Raw genomic sequence first — 22429 nt, forward strand, 5'->3', positions numbered from 1 at the left:
ATCACAGCACACCTTGCTTTTTCAGACCGATGAGCTTTGTAAAAATCGACGCGTTTCAGAAAGGCGGGGCATAAAGGATAAACAATAATCTACAGTATGTGGAAAATAATGTTTTTTTAACCTTAAACCGCATTAACACATTTCATTACACCAAATACACAAAATAATGTTCTTTTTAGCAGCATCATATGACCCCTTTAAATACAGTAGCCATGTTTTTAGTATTTTAATATCTAATAACTTTATATTTTTAATAATGTCATATTAATTAAGATAATACATTAAAAATATGTTCTCTGAACATTAATTTGTCACACCACATGACTATAAACTAGGACTTTAAACTAAGAAAAAGAAGGCAAAATTGTGATAGGAAAACAGACTAAGGCATATACATGATGGTTTAATCTTTCTTTCTTTCTGTCTTTCTTTCTTTCTTTCTTTCTTATTTATTTATTTATTTTTATTCATTCATTCATTCAAGTTCTTTTTTTTTTTTTTAAACTAAACTAAAACTAAACAAAACTAAACAGACTGAGGCAGATATAAGGTGGTTTGATCCCCTCAATTTATTTGTGGTCATATTTATTTGTTGTTGCAGAGTGGATTTCCTGCATACTTGCTATAGATTCCAATAATTACGTATATAAAGACACACATGGGGAAAACTAACTAAAAATCTGCTAATGAAATATTATTTGAGCTCTTCTTCACATGTACAGTAAGTAAACTTATTTTTAAACAATTATTATGCCATTATTATGAACAGCGTGTGCCATTTTAAAATAGAACCAAACACTTCAACAAAGAGTTCATAAGTTCGTAATCTTTCAATTCACAACTCATGTGTCACAGGTAAAGCATCTGAATGAAAGCAGGGCTCCCACACACTCAACGCTGAGAGAGACAGTAAAAATATCCCTCTCTCTGAGACAACTACACTGCCAGCATGCGTGTGTGTGTGTGTGTGTGTGTGTGGGCAGCGTGAGTGAGTGAGTGAATGTGTGTGGGTGGCAGGGTGTTTAGGGAGAGTACAAAGCAGTGGGTTGTATGCCCTGTGTTTGAGTCTGAAGGCCAGCATGTAAACGTGTGTGTGAACAGACGCCGGCGTGCCAGCTGGCAGCTCAGGACGCCGGGCCCTACGTGCCCATTTGCCACCTCCGCTTGGCTTGACCCGTGGACTGTGAAACCCCTGGCACCGAGACGGCCATTGAGAAGAATACAGGATGCAGAGGAGGCGTGGGGATTCCCCACCAACACACATCTCTCATGCCCACTGCTCATGCCCACCACATGCCACCCATCGCCAATTGTGTAACAACCAGCTGTCACTGTCCTTTCCGTGACCCACATTTCTCTTCCTACACACACACACACAAAGCAGAGGCCGCACAGCAGGCATGAAGTGCACCTCTCCCTGTACGCTTGAAGATCAAAGCCCCGGCTGAAATTGAGTTGAGCTCAGCGTCAGGGGAAATGGAGAATCACCATTAGAGCGCTGTGTGTCGAGCGAAGAGTCGGGGAAGTGGAAAATGATCATTAGATGTCTCCACACCCACAGTCAAATGCTCCAAACCCTCCAATTAGATCAATTAGTCAATGAATGTCAGCAGAACATGAGAGCTGGGGACCGGTTACAGGCCACACACAAATCAAACGCGTTATTCAGACTGGACTAGTGTTGTCAGAAGTACCAACGTGGATCCTCTGATAGACACGGCTTTCAAACACACACCTTTGTGTGTATCTGTGGAAGTGTTCGGTGAAGAGCGTGAAAGATGTGTATTTACAACAAGTTTTTGAAGCAATGATATATTGTAGCCAATCACAGACATCTGTTGAGCGTGTGAACACAATGGCCAATCAGAGGTGTTTAAGAATCCGCTCAACAGCGCTCAAAATGGCAGCGGGAAATGCTGGTATCGTCACATTTTTTAAATTTCAGTACCAACTGGTACCGAGGTTGATACTTTTGACAACACTAGATGGGACCACTACATGGATGCAGATGTGCTCGGTATTAGTGCGTATTAGTGGAGTTTGTTAATGCAAGCATCACATTTACTAGTCATTTATTTATATAGAGCTTTATACAATACAGATTGTTCCGAAGTAGCTGCACATTAATGAACAGTAAAATATCAGGGTATCACTTTATTTTAGCGACCAATTCTCACTATTAAAGTCGGCATGAAACGGAAGTAGCGATTGTCTTTTTTTCTCTACTGTGACATCTATCCGAGTGAAACGGCATCTGAAATGAGAGGGCGGGACTTGATTTCGTCCTTCGGAAAATTAAAAGTAATGTGTTACTTTACTAGTTACTTGAAAAAGTAATCTGATTACATAACTTGCGTTACTTGTAATGTGTTACCCCCAACACTATTCAAAACAATAATAGTACACTAAACTAAAACTAAACAAAAATAAACATTACTTTAGCTCTTCTTCACATGTACACTAAGTAGATTTATTTTTAAACAATTATTATGCCATGACACTTCAAAATGAACAGCTGTGCGTCATTTTAAAATAATAGCACCAAATACTTCAACAAAGAGTTCATAATCTTTCAATTCACAACTCGTGTGTCACAGACTCAAGGGTACAGCATCTGAATGAAAGCAGGGCTCCCACACACTCAACGCTGAGAGAGACAGTAAAAATATCCCTCTCTCTGAGACAACTACACTGCCAGCATGCGTGTGTGTGTGTGTGTGTGTGTGTGGGCAGCGTGAGTGAGTGAGTGAATGTGTGTGGGTGGCAGGGTGTTTAGGGAGAGTACAAAGCAGTGGGTTGTATGCCCTGTGTTTGAGTCTGAAGGCCAGCATGTAAACGTGTGTGTGAACAGACGCCGGCGTGCCAGCTGGCAGCTCAGGACGCCGGGCCCTACGTGCCCATTTGCCACCTCCGCTTGGCTTGACCCGTGGACTGTGAAACCCCTGGCACCGAGACGGCCATTGAGAAGAATACAGGATGCAGAGGAGGCGTGGGGATTCCCCACCAACACACATCTCTCATGCCCACTGCTCATGCCCACCACATGCCACCCATCGCCAATTGTGTAACAACCAGCTGTCACTGTCCTTTCCGTGACCCACATTTCTCTTCCTACACACACACACACAAAGCAGAGGCCGCACAGCAGGCATGAAGTGCACCTCTCCCTGTACGCTTGAAGATCAAAGCCCCGGCTGAAATTGAGTTGAGCTCAGCGTCAGGGGAAATGGAGAATCACCATTAGAGCGCTGTGTGTCGAGCGAAGAGTCGGGGAAGTGGAAAATGATCATTAGATGTCTCCACACCCACAGTCAAATGCTCCAAACCCTCCAATTAGATCAATTAGTCAATGAATGTCAGCAGAACATGAGAGCTGGGGACCGGTTACAGGCCACACACAAATCAAACGCGTTATTCAGACTGGACTAGTGTTGTCAGAAGTACCAACGTGGATCCTCTGATAGACACGGCTTTCAAACACACACCTTTGTGTGTATCTGTGGAAGTGTTCGGTGAAGAGCGTGAAAGATGTGTATTTACAACAAGTTTTTGAAGCAATGATATATTGTAGCCAATCACAGACATCTGTTGAGCGTGTGAACACAATGGCCAATCAGAGGTGTTTAAGAATCCGCTCAACAGCGCTCAAAATGGCAGCGGGAAATGCTGGTATCGTCACATTTTTTAAATTTCAGTACCAACTGGTACCGAGGTTGATACTTTTGACAACACTAGATGGGACCACTACATGGATGCAGATGTGCTCGGTATTAGTGCGTATTAGTGGAGTTTGTTAATGCAAGCATCACATTTACTAGTCATTTATTTATATAGAGCTTTATACAATACAGATTGTTCCGAAGTAGCTGCACATTAATGAACAGTAAAATATCAGGGTATCACTTTATTTTAGCGACCAATTCTCACTATTAAAGTCGGCATGAAACGGAAGTAGCGATTGTCTTTTTTTCTCTACTGTGACATCTATCCGAGTGAAACGGCATCTGAAATGAGAGGGCGGGACTTGATTTCGTCCTTCGGGAATTGATTGAATTATTGGAAGTGGGACGTTGTTAACAAAATGGAGGCAGATCTGAATGCCAGTTTGCAGTTAGTTGTGGGGGGATTTTTCTCCACTGAATTCACCGCCGACACCCTAGCATGAAGAATTGTTTTATTTATTGAGGAAGACGAGGACGAGGACGAACAACAGCACAAAACATGCTTAACAGCGCGTGCGAGAGAAAGAGACTGCCTGAATGACTGAGCGCGTCCTCCATCAGGTTAAGTCATATTCATAAAAAAATAGTTTGCGATGTCCTAAGAGTAATGTTGTGGTAATATCCTAATATCCTTTCAATTTTTAAGGGTAGTGTACTCCCCCATGGCTTGCGTCAGCATTGGTTAATGCATTGATTTCTATAAAGGGAAGCATCAACTTCAGCTTTTCCCCGTTGTTTATCCCAGCGTTTACCCCTCAGTCACTAGCTCCGCCCTTGCGCCATAGCTCGTGACCGGAAGAGAAGATGGGTCGTTTAGAGGGAGAGGGGAGGTTAACGTTTTTGATTAAAGATTACGAGGGCACATCAATTAAAAAAAAAAATAATGAAGTGCACGGATAAATTATTTATAAAAAACACTACAGTATTCCATTACAAAATAAGAATTTTCAATTTTGATTTCATGCCGACTTTTAAGTAGTTGCTTATTATTAGCATGCTTATTACTAGCATATTGGCTGTTTATTAGTACTTATACAGCACATATTAACGCTTTATTCTGCAGATGCCCCCCCCCATATCAGTAGTCATAGAATCCCGAATGTAATTTGGAGCAAGTGTCAGACAAAATAGCAGATTCAGCGTTATGGTTGGTCAGATCGCCTCTTAATCAAACTCCCTGTGAAGGGTCAATTGAAGATCTGGCAAACTATCCCATGTGTATTTGTGTTTGGGCTCTGGACAGCGTCAAAAGCTACTATTTACAACGTGTTTTTGCAGCATTGAGCAATGTAGCCAATCACAGATGTATCTGTTGATTTCTTGAATGCAATGACCAATCAGAGGCGTTTTAGTTGGTCTTTTTGTCCAGTGCAGTTATTTAATTCTGGAGCTGTGCCTGGCCAAACCTTTACAGACAGTGCGTGTTCAGAGCAAGATCCAGTTCAAAGACCAAATATGTGTGTAAACTTTATTGAGATCTGGTCATATCAACCAGTAATTTCATTTCCAGCAGTTTATGAGTGGCTTGAATATAGTCCCACATCTGATCTTTTTTTTCTTCTTCTTCTTGATGTGTCTCTCATTTGGTGTCAACGAGTTCAAAACGGACATTGCATCGCCATTCAAAGCAGCAAGAGTCAAAACTAGTCCACAGTTTAGTAAACGCTGGCAACCTCTTTAAGTTATTATTGACTGTGCTGTATTGACTGCTTTGAAGTGGTGCAATAAGGTAGGACATTGTTTTGATACTTATATTAAAAACTTTTTTGAGAAAGAAACTTTGTGCAATTTTTTTGCTATTTTTTTCTGACTCAAGAGTTAAATGTCGCCCATGTTGGCAGCTAACAGTTGAAATAGGTAATTCAGTCCAAAATTAAAATATTGTAGAGTTGTTTCTCCAGCCCCCTCCTCCTCAGACTCGATGCCCATGCGGGTTGCCAGATTTAGGACCCGAAACAGGAACAAACACAATTGACAATAGAAGGCAACAAGCCTTACAATGTAAGTTAATGATTTGATTTATCCGTGTTTCAATATGCCTCAGGTCACATAGTTTTTTAGTTGGATGCCGAGGCTTTTTACGTCAGGTAGAATGTGCGATCGCTGACCCAGTTCGTTTGCTTCCATGGCTGTTTTACACTGTGTTTTCCACCAACTGGCATCCCAGGCTGTCATAATACTATTGGATAAATTGGCAGTGGGCAGAATCACACAAACCGAAACAAAAACAGACATTCTGACACGGAACACACATTTCAAAGCAGAATAACTGGCTGTTGCATTGTTTATCGGAGAAACAAGTATGTGAACTTAGCATGTTTCCTAAATATCTGCAAACATTTTTTACTTTTCAAATATATACAATTAAAAATAAAAAATAAATCAAAGACAAAACAAACTTAAATAACTGATTGGTTCCTCTAACCGAGCAAATCACAAGGAAACAGAAAGATATTATTCATATCATGTCCACTCAAGGTTTAGTCAGAACCAAAGGACTTTTATTACTTTCTTTCCCTGCACAGTGAAGGTACTAAAGTACTAAAAGTAAAAATCCGACAAAGAGAAAAGCTGTAACTCTAACACTGTCTCCTAACCACAACTGACTCAAAGGAACACTCAATAAAAGTCATATTTTACATGTAAATCTATGTTTTGCCAAAACAACAAGCAACAGGAATTTTTGTCGATAGCTTAGTTTCTATTTATGCTTTTCTATTTAAATTTTTTTAACTCGATTCAGACTTTTTGCCAGTTTCTTCCTCTCTCAGAATTGCAAGAAGAAAATGTCAGAATTGTAAGATGTTTTTCTTGCAATTCACAATTCTTTGTTCCCTCGGAATTCTATATCCAGATATATTCAGAGTTTATATCTCACAATTCTGAGTTAGGAAAAAAAAAGCAGATTTGTGATATATAAACTAGCAATTCTGAGAAGAAAAGTCAGAATTGTGAGATAAAAAGTCGCAATTATTTATTTATTAATTATCCTGTGGCAGAAACAAACTTCCATAAATAAAGAACTTAGCATGTTTCCTAAATATCTGCAAACATATTATGATATTTTTATGCTTTAATCCAGTCAAAACAATTACAATTACAGCACATTTAACCAAGGGTTTAAGAATGCACAGTGTGAAACGCCATTTTATGAATACCCAGGATTAATGGTTAACCCCGGGTAAATTATGAGCAGTGTGAAACGGGAAACATATTTTCACACATGAAATATAGTTCTATGCGGTTTGTTTGGAAAGTGTGATATTTTTTTTAAGCAATCAGCTGATATTTTTGCCTAGCAGACGAAACTTTTACTTTCGAGTTACTTTCAAGGAGCCACAACTCTTTTGACATCACACACGAGTCTTTCTACTCAATGACAAAAATCTAATAATTATATCATCTCTGGTAGATTGCAGAAAAAAAACAAAGACCGCTGGGCAGGAAAACTGAGTAGTATTATTAGTATGCATTATGCATGAAGAGGGATTTTAATATCTTCTAATTTAACTTTTTAGGGCTGATACCAAGAGACCGTTGCAACAATTTGATCAGAATACAATAGACATACAGGAAATGACTGGAGGGGTCCGCTGATGACATCATTGTGGCCTGATCAGAGCCAATGAAAAATACTAATGAGAAAATGATTAGGAAATCAAATTAGGCATAAAGATAACAATATATGTTTTGGCAAAGTCAGACGTGAGTTCAGACAGGATTAGAACAAGAACTAGAAAAAAATCATTATTTGTTTGCGTATTTTAGTTTTAAATACTGTAATACTACAAATGACTCTTAATAAAACAAGATTTTAAAGAGGCCAATGCTTTGAGTCAAGACTCCTCTGTCATATTAGGATGACTTCCAGTCTGCATCATGTCCTGATCCAGTTAGAGATACTATGTGTAATAAAGTCCAAATGGCCATAAAACAAAATGCAGTTAGCATGTGCACAAACACATGAAGCTTTAGTGTTCATGTGAGCAAAACAAGTCCAATTCTCTCTAACAACATTTCCAGGGCCCATTTACACTTTCTTTACAAATCTCTCCACTTAGCAAAAGTAATTTTTTTTTTTTAAAAGTCAAAAAGTAAAAAAAAATAAAATATTACCCTCGGAATTCTATATCCAGATATATTCAGAGTTTATATCTCACAATTCTGAGTTAGGAAAAAAAAAGCAGATTTGTGATATATAAACTAGCAATTCTGAGAAGAAAAGTCAGAATTGTGAGATAAAAAGTCGCAATTATTTATTTATTAATTATCCTGTGGCAGAAACAAACTTCCATAAATAAAGAGTTTATACACATCACTAAATAGTTGTGGTGGTAGAAGTGGAAGGGCAGGTGTATGATGCTGGATACACACTGAAACACAGTTCCTAAAGCAGACACACCAAATGCATTTACATTTCCCTGATTAAATTGACTCACTTAAGTCCGATAAGCTTTGGAAGTCTTGGCTCTCCAAGATCAAACACTTCCTATAATTCATAAGGCCATCTGTACATGAAGCCACATAGGCAGCTGAAACCTACAGAACATTTCAATAGGTACAGAGACCAGTGGAAAAGCATAATTAGTAATAAAGCAAACTGGTTCAAGTAGTGGCTGGTACAAGTACAGAATGTGACAAATGGTGTAATTTTGACAAATGTGACAATGTAATTTTGCTGTTTTTGTAGCGAGATGATCAGGACATGCTCATCATGTACCATACAACAAGAGAAGAATCATTTGATTATGCCAGTCATAAGCAGTATGATTATAATAACAATAGACTGTGATGTGCTGAAATGTAACGGGTATGAATATATTAGTGTGTGTATTTAGTCTCCAGTATTATTGGCACTTTTCAATTCACCTCTTTTAATGCGATCAATCATTCAAATATAAATGTTAAATTACAGAGCAATTACATAAAATATAAATTAGAGGCAAACGTCAATGTCTTGCGCTGTGGTATTTGTCATGTCAAGATGTTAATTACAAGTTATGCTGAATGGCAAGACCGATATTTTCAGGAAAATCAGAAATAGTGTTTGTATATGTGTGTGTGTGTGTGTTACAGACGTGTATTTCAAGATATGTGAGATGTATTGAAGGGATAGTTCACCCAAAAATCTAAACCCATGTGAACTTCTTTTCTTCTGAACATAAAAGCAGAAATTTAGCACAATGTTCATGCTGCTACTTTCCATAATATGAAATCATCCGGCTGTCAAGTTCCAAAAAAAGCACCATAAAATTCGGCCATAATTTTTGTGTATTACTATATAAAGGAAGGCTTGGGATGACTTGAGGGTGAGTAAATGACCCCATAACGACCCCATAAAATCCATAACCCCAGTGTGTTGTGGGTTGTGTGTGTGATTACCCAGTGAGCTCTTCTCCTGTGGGCTGAGGGACAAGCTCTGGCCTTCAGGCTGCTCAAATACAAGGAACTGATAGTGGTGGAGTCCAGTGCCTTGGGGTGGAGTGGGACGGGTGTATGCTAAAGACAAAAAAACAAGAACAAGTCTGTTTTAGAGCTCCTAATGAGTGTTCATTTAAATATCACCTACTGGAATCTATTTTCAAATGTTTTATGTCAGAAAAATAGGCTGAAGAAAATGTGAGAGCAGTGCTTCTCCACCACATGCTACAGTAGGGTGTTTTTTGGGTGGTTACTATAGACAGAAATTCTGATCAAAACACATTTGATCAACCTATAGAGGAAACTGTCGCCACTGTTTTAATTACAAATAATGTTGACTTTGATCAGTGTATTATTGTTGGATGATCGATTTCTGCTAAACTCTCCCCTGAATGGTGTGTAAACACAAAACAAACTGTGGTTGGTCGCTGTACATGTCAGTCAGATGATCTCATCTTGTCCGAGTGGGCGGTTCTTGGCCAGAATGAGCTGCAATGTGGATCTGACTTTTTGCCATTTAGTCAAAGGTCTGGCTACACAATACTTAAAAGATCCTGAGTTTAACATTTAGGATTAGAGGTTAGTTTCACTTCAAATATGCAGTTGCAATAACAATACATGCAAAAGAAAGAAACACAACACCGCTGACATCTCCCCTTTCTCTAGTGCTTCCCGCTGCAGAAAGACACAGGAGAGAAACAGAGTCTCAAAGACACTGCTGCACATGCACCATTGTCTCCTGTTCAACGCTTCTGAATGAAAACAACGAGAGCCCGGGGACGTGTTGTGATTTTCTCCTTCATTCATCACCGAGGGCCAGACAGCTTAACTGCGGCTCAGACCCTCCAGGAGCCTCACCTCACCCGGCTTAAATGTGTCGATGACAGGATCCGCCGTACTTAATATCCTCAGACAAAGCCAATTCCCAGGCAAATTAAGTGAGTGATTGGATTTCAAAATAGCAAATTCCCATATTATTAATTGTATATTACGCTTCCGTTGCCTAGAAACAGAGATTCACACTGAGCTTTCTATGAGTTTAGTTTTTTTCCTCCCCCAAAGGGCACTCCTATATTTGTCGTGTTTAAACCCATATCCTCAAGCAGATTTAATGCTGCACAGTTTGTAAATAGCCCACTGGAATGTCTAATGGATCTGATTCCTCTGTGCCGAGGCTACAGATTACTGTAGTTTAGTGAAAGTGACGTGACATGTGGCCAAGTATGGTGACCCATACTCGGAATTAGTGCTCTGCATTTAACCCATCCAAAGTGCACACACACAGCAGTGAACACACACACACACCGTGAACACACACCCGGAGCAGTGGGCAGTCATTTTTGCTGCGGCGCCTGGGGAGCAGTTGGGGGTTCGGTGCCTTGCTCAAGGGCACCTCAGTCGTGGTATTGAAGGTGGGAGAAAGCACTGTACATTCACTCCCCCCACCTACAATCCCTGCTGGTACGAGACTCGAACCCACAACCTTTGGGTTTTTTGGGCAGTTTAGCAGTTTAGCCTGCTTTGCTTCATACAGTAGCCTTGTGAGATAAAAGACAAAATAACATAAAGAAGCATAATAAAATACACTGAGATTGTACTCAAAACATATTTCCAATGGGAAGCCCCCGCTGATAAATACCTAGCATGGTTTGTCAGAGTGTCAGCAGTCTGTTGTTGTCAATCAAGCAGACCCTGCCATTGAAATGCACCACTCTCTATCGCCCCCTACAGGATGGACTGCATGAACAACGAGAGGTGGATCAGGGATGCATGAAATTGGGTGTAACACTGTACTTGTACTGCTGTCAATTGTTTGTAGGTAATTCACATCATAATTAATTAATGTGGGCCTATTCATTAAACATTATGAAATTTGATTTACTACATTATATATAAAAAAAAAAAACCTTGAAGTGCTTCAGGAATTTGTCTCTTGTGAATAAAAAAAATTGTCAAAAGTTATACCTATGTATTTAAAACTCTATTTAACCAAGTTGGGCTCATTGCTATTTAATGTCAATGCATTTTACTTCTGTATTTTGATATATTTACATGCGAAAAATGAGAAAAAAAGAGTAGGATGTGCTAGATTTTATCAACTGATTGGATGGTAAAGTGATGTCTAGGTAAGTCAAGGTTTAATACTGAAACAATCTGGTCTTTTCATAAGCAGAGTAAGTTATTACAGTTTGATCAAAAGATTATAAACACTTCTTTTCCTGTTGGAATAACATGCACTGATGATTCATGCACGGTAAGACCTGACATGTGTATTAATAAAGTAAACAGCATTTATTTTTAAATTATGTTGACTTTAAATATCTTTTACAAGAAAAACCTAGCCAAGAAAAGCAGTAAATAGATGTATACAACATAAAAGTACTTATATAAATATATAAAATGACGTCACATAATTACAGAGTCCACAAATGAACCAAGAGCAATTACATCTTGAGCTTTAAGGATAAGCATGACAGATGTAGTCCATGCAAACCAGGGTTATTACAGTTAACTAAAAATAAAACCATTAAAAATGTGTCTCTAGAAATAAAATAATGTTAACTGAAAATAAAATACAAACTTTTTTTATTTCTCATTTTAATTTAGATCAACGTCTGTACAAAAATAAAACAAACTAAAATAAAAATGTATAAACTATACAATGAAAAGAATACAAAGTAAATAGAAAAGATACAAATAAAAGATAAAGATAAAAATGTAAGAAATATAAAAAAAAAAAATAAAAAAAAAAATAACAAAAACAAACAAAAGAACTTTAAAATTAAAATATAAAAATAAAAACGAATTATAGTATTAATAAAATAATACTATATAATAATAATATCAATGATACTGAAATAACACTGATACACACACACACACACACACTTATACTACTGTACATCTAACTACATCTGAACATAAATATGAGTTGTATATATATTGCATCTAGTTATGATGCAAATGAAGGTCACTATGCAGCACGTGTAAGGTGACATGCTTCATAATGACCTTCAGGAAATGAGACACGGTGCGAAAACACTGCCAAAGACAATGAACTTCACAAAGCCACTTTGCTTCATTTGCAACAATTAGATTCAAAGTAAGAAGCGGCTTTATTTAGAAATCCCGAAGAGTAGCGCTGCCGCGTGTTCTTGAGCTCCATCGTCATGGCAACAGGTCGTCAACAGTGCTGGGAGGATGAAGCGCTCGTTTTGCTTTCCCACTTGATCTGCTTGAAATATTCTCACTAGCCCCATTACAGAAAATTAACGCTCTTTGTGCTGATATATTTTGGGAAGAGTGATATTCACACTTTGCAACAAGCTAAGAAATATTAAACATCAGTGAACTGATGGGCATATTGTGCACAGATGGCAACATACTACATTACTAGTGCGAAGAGCCATTTTAGGATGCCGAACATCATTAAAAACCTGTTGCATTGTACCGCTCGAAGAGCATTACAATCTCTGGGGACGTTTGAGATTGGAGATTTTGGGCACCCAGAATGTGCTTGACCCGCTTGAGCCTCACACCAGTGCAGTTGGAGGGAAAAGAGTCACACCTTTTTTTCATGACATTTACACCTGGAGGACCAGCATTCACTGGGAGACATAATGTAGGAGGAACTGCAAATGCTGACAATTTGAGTGAATGTAGTCAAGCTTTATTGAGGAATTCAGATCAACTCTACTGTGAATTTTCATCAAATGTTGACAGCTTAGATGGGCACTTTTGTTCAACGAATTATGACAAACTTGAATGCTCCAAGGACTACAGTAGTCAACATTTGAAGTGGATCAAAACCTTTCATCAAAGTTGTCCTAAAACCTAAAACCAAAATGCGTTCTTGTCTTAGGACAACTTTAATGAACTTTTTTGATCCACTTCAAATGTTGACTACTGTAGACGGTAGGGCTGCACGATAAATCGAAATGGAATCGAGATCGCGATTCGACAGAAGCTGCGATTGTCATGCGTATCTTTCAGTGAAGCACGGTTCTGTGATCAGCAGTAAATCTCCATCCAAAGGCCAGAGGGCGCTCTCGCGCTGAAACTCCAAATACGCCTCGCAGAAGAAACCGCTGAATAAAAAGAATCACTGCAGCTGAATAAACAGAAGATTCAACTGCTTTCATTGATTCAACGTGACTAATAAACACACGACTACGACAATATACGGTTTATCTGAGTTCTTATTATTATAATTTTCATTAAAATAAAGTATATTTATAATGCAATGCCTTTATCACTGCTTAAATACTATGAAATATGTTGCGTGCCTTATTCTGTGTAAGAAGCCACATCATCTCACAGAAGGATTTATTTCAAACACTCGACTGACGTTATGAAGTGAGTTTGGAGTAAAAATATGTTATTAAATGTGGTATTTTCACATGCTTTCAGATGGAGCAGCATTTACTTCACAGAGCCGTAGTTCACTGAGAAGCTATGCAAACAGCTGTCATTATCGCGAACGAATTCTTCAATTTCAGAATCGCGCAATAAAATTCTCTGCGATTTTTTTTTGCGTAACTTGTCAGTGAACTACGGCTATGTGTAGTAAATTCTGCTCCATCTGAAAGCACGTGATGATGATTCCCTGCTGATTACAGAACCGGCTTTACTATCAAAATACGCATGACAATCGCATTCGATTAATCGTGCAGCCCTAGTAGACAGGGTGAAAATTCTGTCATTTAATCACTCACAAACACTCAAACATGTATGAATCTTTTTCTTATGTGAAACAGAAAAAGAGAATATTTGAAGAATGTCCTAGCTGCTCTTTTCCATATAATGAAAGTGAATGGAGACTGACATGTCAAAAAATCAGCATTAAATTATTAAAAAGGTGGCCCATTTTACACTGCATTTCAAGACTTCTGAAATCATATGATGAGGACACAAGATATTCAAACCACTTTTGATGCGTTTGTAATCATTTCAGACTGCTTCAGAAAGCAGACAAGTTATGTATAAGCAAAATAGGCCAAAATCTCAAAAATGATCAGAGCATGACAAAACAAAGGTTTTGCATGTGGTATTTTGCCTTAAAAGTATTGATACATGGGGGGAATTTAAATTAAAAGGACCTATTACATACAGTACACACAGAATATAAACTACAATGTGAATCCAATGGCAGTGTGTGAATGTTTTAAACAAAAGCCATTCACCCAGAGAAGAGTTGATGCAGAGAACACAAGACAACACCCCTACACAAACACGAGCGTAAACGCATCCTCAATAATAGTTATTCTGAATCAAAATAATGGCTCTGGGGAGCTATTCTCATCATGAATAAAGTTGATGGCTTAACAAATCGGTAAACAGCAGATCTACTTCAGTCGCTGCGCTCAGTAAGTGTTTTTCAGAGTCACGTGGCCGTCTTTGAGGGCTCTTAAAATTCTCCACAGCGAAGCAACACAAAAGCACATCACCAGTTTGTGAACAAAAAGGGTTATGCACACACATATTCAACGAGCAGCAGGGCACTGGAGCAGCCGTCTTACTCCCGTACGGTTAGTCAGATCCTCTGTTCTGCTTTCATTGTGGGTAGCATGTGGTTCACAGGTTGTAAACCCGGTTGAGAAGAGGGTTTTTATTCAAACGGTGAGGGCAGCAGCCAGTGGCATTAAATCCATGTTCTGAAAGTCTGATATTGCCTCAGTTGGCCTCTATTCATTCCTGCTGGCGCAGTTCAGTGGCATAAGGGCTTTTTTCAATATCACTGGCTTCAGTTACACTTCCAGTTAAACAACGGAAATATTCACTCTTTCTCAAAATGAATTGAGAGAGCATCTCACAAAGCAATGAAATGAAAACAACCAGACTGATTGTGCGCCTGATCAGAACTCAGCCGCATCTCGTCCTTCACCCTCCATCGATCATGTATGCAGCTCATATCTAAAGCAAGAAATGCCTTTCAATATAACGAGAATATATATATATATAATGACCTGTGTACATTTTTATTTTCTATGTTATTCTTTATATGTGTGGGGAAAAAACTGTCATGCATAATAAAATATGAAATTTGAAAATTATATTTATTTTGATTTATGTTATACATCAAAACAGCATGTGAGCTGCATAATATATAGCAAATAATAAACAATTTTAATGTAAATATTTTGAATGTAGGTTATATATTATTTTTTTTATTTTATTTATTCATTTAATTTTTAATTTTTAATTTTGTATTTATTTTTGAAGAAACTGTGAAAGGTTCTTGCCCATCAATAACTCCATGCTATAATACATTGGGAAAGGTTTGGAAAAGTTTTTTTGAGTGATTTTTATTGTGTGCGGTTATAGACAAGAATAGAGATTGTCTATGACAATCTCTAGTCTTGTCTCTATGTTTTCCTCGTTCCATGTAAATCTGTTTTTTTTTTTTTAGAATCAACCATCATTTAAAACAATAAACTTACTAATCACACCTTACTCACTTCAATAACCCACATAGTGCAGGATGAGTTACATACTGTACCACAGTTTATGATTTAGTTCGGAACAATACTAATTGTGAAGCTTGAGTTAGCAAACACCACTAGTTCAACTGCCATTCATGATTTTTTGGCACTGAGATCTAGCAGGTCCTACAGGAAATTCAAATTCACAAGATGGTGCTCTAAAACACAAGGCAGCATCCCCACCAGATCTCGGGGGTTTGGAGATTCATTATGCTTCAGCCTCAGCAAGCTGGAGCCTCTAAATGACCATTTTTCTAGGATCTGTAACAAACTTCCAGTAAGAGTAAACTCATCCAGTATTCTATTCAAGTTCCTCAAAAGCTTTCCCTCATGCAGGGTTACTGGAGGCTCTTATGAACTCCATTAAGTGTTGTTCTTGAGCAAACTGCTCTTTTTGAAGGATGCGAGAAGTTCTCCAGTGGTTCTGTGCTGCTGTGAGAATGACATTTGAGGTTAAAGCTACAGTTGGGGAGGAGAGTGAACTTGTAATCAATGACTGCTTGTGTAAAGTGCATATTTACATGACAGAAAACAAGAAATCAGCAGTCTTTAAATATGTACAGCATGTCAGTCTTATTTTGTGCACGTGGCTTGAGTCTCATTAACTCTAAATCTGTTCCTGTTCTCAGTCTCAGCCTGATTCAGCTCAGAAATCACACCTGCTGAAAGCAGCTAGCTAACCATTTCTAGACATGTTTTACTCTCAGTGATAAATATAGCTACATAATGAATGTTAGTCTATTTGACTAATTACTTAATAATTACTGGTGTTATGATCCAGCAGGCAGACGAGTGCAGATGTAATCCGGTGCTACTGTGATCAGAAAGCACTAGATGCTGGAATATTTTCACGAGATAACAGCTGTTTAAGTGCACACTACTGTACCTAAACTTACAAAGACAACAAGGGAGTTTTCCTCTGAAATGTTTTCCACTATCCATTCTTCATTTAAGAGTAAAGCAGCTCCCCGAGACTGATGTTGAAATTGACTTTTATTGTTGATATACTGCATGTGTTTTTCCTCATGCACTTTGCTTGGATAAAAGTGTCTGCAAAGCATATAAATGTTTTCCCTGATATGTCTTGACAATGGACTTACAACAGGTATTTCAGAGGAAGCCTAGCAAACTGTATTGTACAGACTCTCCCTGATGGTTCATTTGTCTTATTAGTGTGCTCAGTACATCCCTCTTTCGCAATCCCTCTTTCATTTGTAAGAAAAAAACCTGCTTCATTTCACCCTAAAACCAATAGAGAAAAAAAGAAAGCCCATTAAGATTTTTTTTAACAATTCCCATTATTTTTATTGTAGATTCTAATTACTATTATACAGTATTTTTCTTACTGCATTTCAGTAAAAATTACTGTAATTTTTACATTCCATACATTCTAGAAATATTACTATAGTGTATAAATCATTTTGAATAGAAATAAATATTTAATAACACATTATTATAAAATAAATATATAATAAAACACTTAAGTAATACTGTTAATATTATTAACAACATTATAATTATATTATATATTATAAATATCTTCATAATCTTATATATATATATATATATATATATATATATATATACATACATACACACATATGGGTAACAATACATCACAGTAATAACTATACATTTATAAATTATGCATAATTACATGCACCTAACCCTATAATAAGTACATAGAGTTAATTGGTATTACTCAGTATATACAAACCCGATTCCAAAAAAGTTGGGACACTGTACAAATTGTGAGTAAAAAAGGAATGGAATAATTTACAAATCTCATAAACTTATATTTTATTCACAATAGAATATAGATAACATATCAAATGTTGAAAGTGAGACATTTTGAAATGTCATGCCAAATATTGGCTCATTTTGGATTTCATGAGAGCTACACATTCCAAAAAAGTTGGGACAGGTAGCAATAAGAGGCCGGAAAAGTTAAATGTACATATAAGGAACAGCTGGAGGACCAATTTGCAACTTATTAGGTCATTTTCTCAGTTTAAACATTTGATATGTCATCTATGTTGTATTCTGTATGTTGTATTTGAAACTTTCACATCATTGCATTCTGTTTTTATTCACAATTTGTACAGTGTCCCAACTTTTTTGGAATCGGGTTTGTAAAAGTATAATCACAATGTAACAAGGACACCTTAAAATAAGTGTAACCTACATATATATTATATTATATTATATTATCTACCTTAGTTTAAAGTGTTGTTTAAAAAAAAAAAAGAGTACAAATCTGCACTTACTGTATAACGTCTTACAACTTTTATGATTCCCAAAACATTTGAAAGCACTGTTGTAACTTCCATTATGAAATACACAAGATTAAATCTAACTTATTAATTATTAGATTTAACTTATTTTGATGAGTTAAAGTAATGTAAAAACACATATTGGCATAACTTATTGGTCATATAATTTTTTTACAGTGTAATTCATATCCAATGTGTTTAATTTTTGAAGGTCATATAAAAGTGTTAATTTTCACTGAGCAAAACATAATTTCTTGTTTTTTGACTTTAGGGGGGAAATATGACCCGGACATGTTCTTGACAGGTTTCGTGAGATTCACCCGAGAACAGCGAGTCTCCTGTTCAGTTCTTGAGCAGCGAGAGAGAAGAGGTCCTGCTGGGGCAACAGCGTAACAGACGGGAGAGAGAGACAGAGAGAGAGGGAGAGAATGGCAGATGGTGTTCACAGCTCTATTTCTGATACTGGACCTTGACCATGAGCCCACTCCCCTCCCTCTCTCTCTCTCTCTCTCTCTCTTCAAATCCAGCCCTTCCTCACTCGTGCCTTCAAACCCTCTGACATTTTCTCATCTCCCTTTGACTCTCATTTTCTTGTCATTGTGCCTCAATATTTAATCTATTCCAAAGAGCCGCCATTCTTCCATTCATCCGGATTTAACGTTTGGGTTTTGTTGTAGAGTCACTCTTAGATGTAGGTCATGTGATTAAATTACATAATCCCAGCGCATGCTGTTAGAATATGCTTTCTGGCATGTATTTAATTCAGTTCTTAAAAAGGTTAGAGGCAGCGCAGTGTTGTGCTGGTAAATAGCTTACATCTTCTTTCTGTTGGGTTTATTAGAGGATTATCTGGCTTTTGTCAAAAGATGTTATCTTGGCAAGGAAACCGTTCAAAACCATTCCAATACGATGCCTTCCAAAGTCTGCGTGATTTAAATCATTATATTTTCTAAGCAGTTGTATTAAATGAAGGCTGAACCCAGTGCGGTTTTCGCAGCGGTAATTGAAATGAGTGCCGTTTCAGGCCCAAGAGCGCGCTGTGAAACAGTTCAGTGTGATCTTATGCTCCACTAACTCTCCACGTCTCTAAATTAACTCACCCGGTGTCTTAATCCACTCGCAACCCGACCATGTGACCTCCCGAACCCAGACCGCAACAGTTACCATAGCGATATTCATTACCACCATTATCTCATTACTCACCTCACTGGCCTAATAAATTACAACTCTTAAAGCAGGGCACATTTATTTAGCAGATTTCATTCAGTTATATTTTAAATGCAGACGAAGAATTCACTGGGCAAAACTGCTGGGCAGAATTTTAAACGTTTTCAAACATTAAGCAAGGGATAGTTCACCAAAAATGACAATTCTGTCAGCATTTACTCACCCTCATGTCATTCCAAACTTGTATGAGTTCATTTTTCTGTTGAACTCAAAAGAAGATATTTTGAAGAATGTTGGGAATCAAATAGTTTTGGTTACTATAGACTTCCACATGGACAAAACATTAAATGGAAGTCAATGGGAACCAAAACTCTTTAGTTTCCAACATTCTTCAAAATATCTGCAAAAATATATTTTGACATGAAGGTGAGTAAATGATGACAAAATTTCATTTTTGGGTGAACTACACCTTTAAGGATTTCTTCCTTATGTTCTTCTCAGCCCTAGTATAGTGACCTATTTTTAATTTGAAATATTATTTTTAAATGTAATTTCTTCCTGTGATTGTAAAGCTGAATTTTCAGCATCATTACTCCAGTCTTCAGTGTCACATGATCCATCAGAAATCATTCTAATATGCTGATTTGCTGCTTGATAAACATTTCTTTTTACATTTATCAATGCTGAAAGCAGTTGTACTGCTTCATATCTTTGATGAACAGAAAGTTCAAAACAACAGCATTTACTTGAAATAGACATTTTTGTCTACATTGTCTACAATCTAGTGGTTTAATTTTTGATAAATTTATTGTGGTCTTGCTGACTATTATTATCTTAGTTTTAATTTATTTCAAAACAACGACAAACATAAAAAGCATAAAAGTTATCATTTATTGTAACGAAACCGCACAAAAAAACAACTTTTGAATAAAAAAAAGATATATATATTTTTTATTTGAATTCAACAAGTTCCCCTTCAGGAACTCGAGCTGCGTCGGAAAACGCTAGGGGAACACCTTCAGCGATACCAAGCTCTGAATCATATGTGTAATCAGTCGAATAGATGGGCGAGACGTCAGAGGCGGGTGACGTCATGACCAGGAAGCTTTAAAAGCACGTGAGGTGCAGCCGGCGCTAGCTTTCTGTCATTCAGCAAAGCTCTCTGTGTGTGTCGGTCACGATCTATGTTCTGTGAGTCTTATTTATTGTTGTCTGTCCAAAAAAAGTTGCACAAGCATTCAGAAATATAAGCTCCAGCAGAAGATGTCTAAACTAAAGACAAAAAAGGGCGAAAGCAGATCACGTTACAGACTGTGTGTTCCTCCCTGCCCACGCTATATCACGAGCGGGGATACACACAGTTTGTGCGTGGTCTGCTTGGGAGCAGAGCACGTGACGTCGGCTCTTGAGAGGGCCGACTGTCCGCATTGTGAGCAGTTGCCTCTGTGTTTGCTTCGCTCCCGGAAGGCTCTCTTTGAGGAGGGAGCCTTCACCAGCGTTCCTCACGGTGCTGGCCCCGCACTGCGAACCACTTCAGCGCTGGTGGGCAAGGAGTACTCGGCAGCGGGTCAGGCGGGTGCGTGTCTGCACACTATGTCAGTGTTACAGGCGTACCAAGCCAATCTGCTGAAAGAACGATGGCGGTTCGGCATCGAGATGTCGTTCTCGCTCATATGGAAAAATTGGGGTTAAGACTAAACGCCAAGAACAGTGTGCTTTCTCCATTACAGAGGACCACTTATCTGGGCGTGGTGTGGGATTCGACCACGATGCTGATACCTTTTGGCCTGCTGTACATGAGACCCCTACAGTGGTGGCTCAAGACCAAGGGGTTCTCCCCGAGGGAAAACCCGCTTCGCATGATCAAGGTCACACGGCGATGCCTACATGCCTTAGACATGTGGAGGAAACCTTGGTTCTTGTCCCTTGTGTGGTCCTAGGGGAAGCTCCTCTCGCTGAGGGCAGTTCATATTCCTGGACATCTCAATATGGGAGCAGACATCCTGTCGAGGCAGGGGCCGAGGCCCGGGGAATGGATGCTTCAGGCGTGGACATCTCGTTCCCCTAGCGTTTTCCGACGCAGCTCGAGTTCCCGAAGGGGAATGTCCCAGGTTACGTATGTAACCATGATTCCCCGAGGGAACGAGACGCTGCGTCGCAAGGCCATACTTCCGGCATCCCTACTAGAGCTTGCTTCACTCCTAAGAAGCTAGCGCCGGCTGCACCTCACGTGCTTTTAAAGCTTCCTGGTCATGACGTCACCCACCTCTGACGTCTCGCTCATCGATTCGACTGATTACACATATGATTCAGAGCTTGGTATCGCTGAAGGCGTTCCCCTAGCATTTTCTGACGCAGCGTCTCGTTCCCTCTGGGAACCATGGTAACATACGTAACCTGGGACGTTTGTGCGGTATCGTTACAATAAATGACAACTTTTATACTTTTTATTTTTAAAAGTGTCCAAAGTCACCACCAATTATATGGCCTTTGTGTCACATTATTAATATTAATAGTAGAGCGGGTACAGGATATGATAATGGAGAAGAAGTGAGGACTGCATAAGCACCAAAGCTTGACAACATTCATTTTATAGTGTAAATAACTAAAAAGGAACTAAAATGACTCAAAATGAATACAGTTTAACTATAATTAAATTACAGTGCTCAACAAACCACATAAGCCAATGTACTGTACCAGTGATAAATAAGCGGATCGTAACAGAAAGACTCCAAGACAGTCGTGTTTGGACAGCGTCTACTTGGGGGCGTCTCTGCTCCACTGACCCTCAGCTAAATGCACTCACCAAACAAGTCATTCATAGGGCTAATATTGGTCAGAAAAAGTTAATTAGTGTGGGTAATAAGATGAGTTTGCTAATACAAACAGTCCATTTCATTAAGTGAGAACATTAAGCACTGGACTGGTTGACACTTCCCAAAACCCACACACATCTCTGTAGGCCAGGCTTGAGTGAGTCTCATTATTAACCCAAAAGGTACTTTATTACTCACACCACTAGCTAAAGAAACAATCACCATGACCTATTTGAGCAGGATTAAGTTTAATCTAAATGCCAAAACATTACTTAACTGAAGGAGGCAGGATATGCTCTGACTCTTTACGAGATCCTGAGCAACGAGAACATTGAGAATGAGTTACTGGTAAAGAAGCCAATGAGGTGGGGGAGGATTATGACTGTGAAAATTCAATAAATGCTAATTAGGCTCTCGCGGAGCCTCACCAGCCTTGATCCCTATATCTCTAGCTCTCTACTAGTTATATTACAAAATATATATGAACAGTTGTCTGAATTGCTACAATTTAAGTGGTTGATGCAGACAAGCAACTCCAAATGTATTGC

The 22429-nt window shown here is 38.4% G+C and overlaps 1 protein-coding gene across 1 annotated transcript in view; it reads right to left on the reverse strand.

Moving 5' to 3' along the window:
• The window catches only part of LOC107678374 (phosphatidylethanolamine-binding protein 4-like), an 85398-nt gene that overhangs the window by 13762 nt on the left and 49207 nt on the right, over nt 1-22429 (reverse strand). The window contains exons 4-5 of the mRNA XM_016473612.1: nt 18437-18463; nt 9105-9221 (exon numbers count right to left, since the gene is read on the reverse strand). Of these exons, the coding sequence (XP_016329098.1) occupies nt 9105-9221; nt 18437-18463 (144 nt within the window). The remainder of the gene's footprint in view (nt 1-9104; nt 9222-18436; nt 18464-22429) is intronic.

Source organism: Sinocyclocheilus anshuiensis, unplaced genomic scaffold (genome assembly GCF_001515605.1).
Source record: "Sinocyclocheilus anshuiensis isolate Anshui unplaced genomic scaffold, SAMN03320099.WGS_v1.1 scaffold112, whole genome shotgun sequence".
NCBI classification, from domain to species: Eukaryota; Metazoa; Chordata; class Actinopteri; order Cypriniformes; family Cyprinidae; genus Sinocyclocheilus; species Sinocyclocheilus anshuiensis.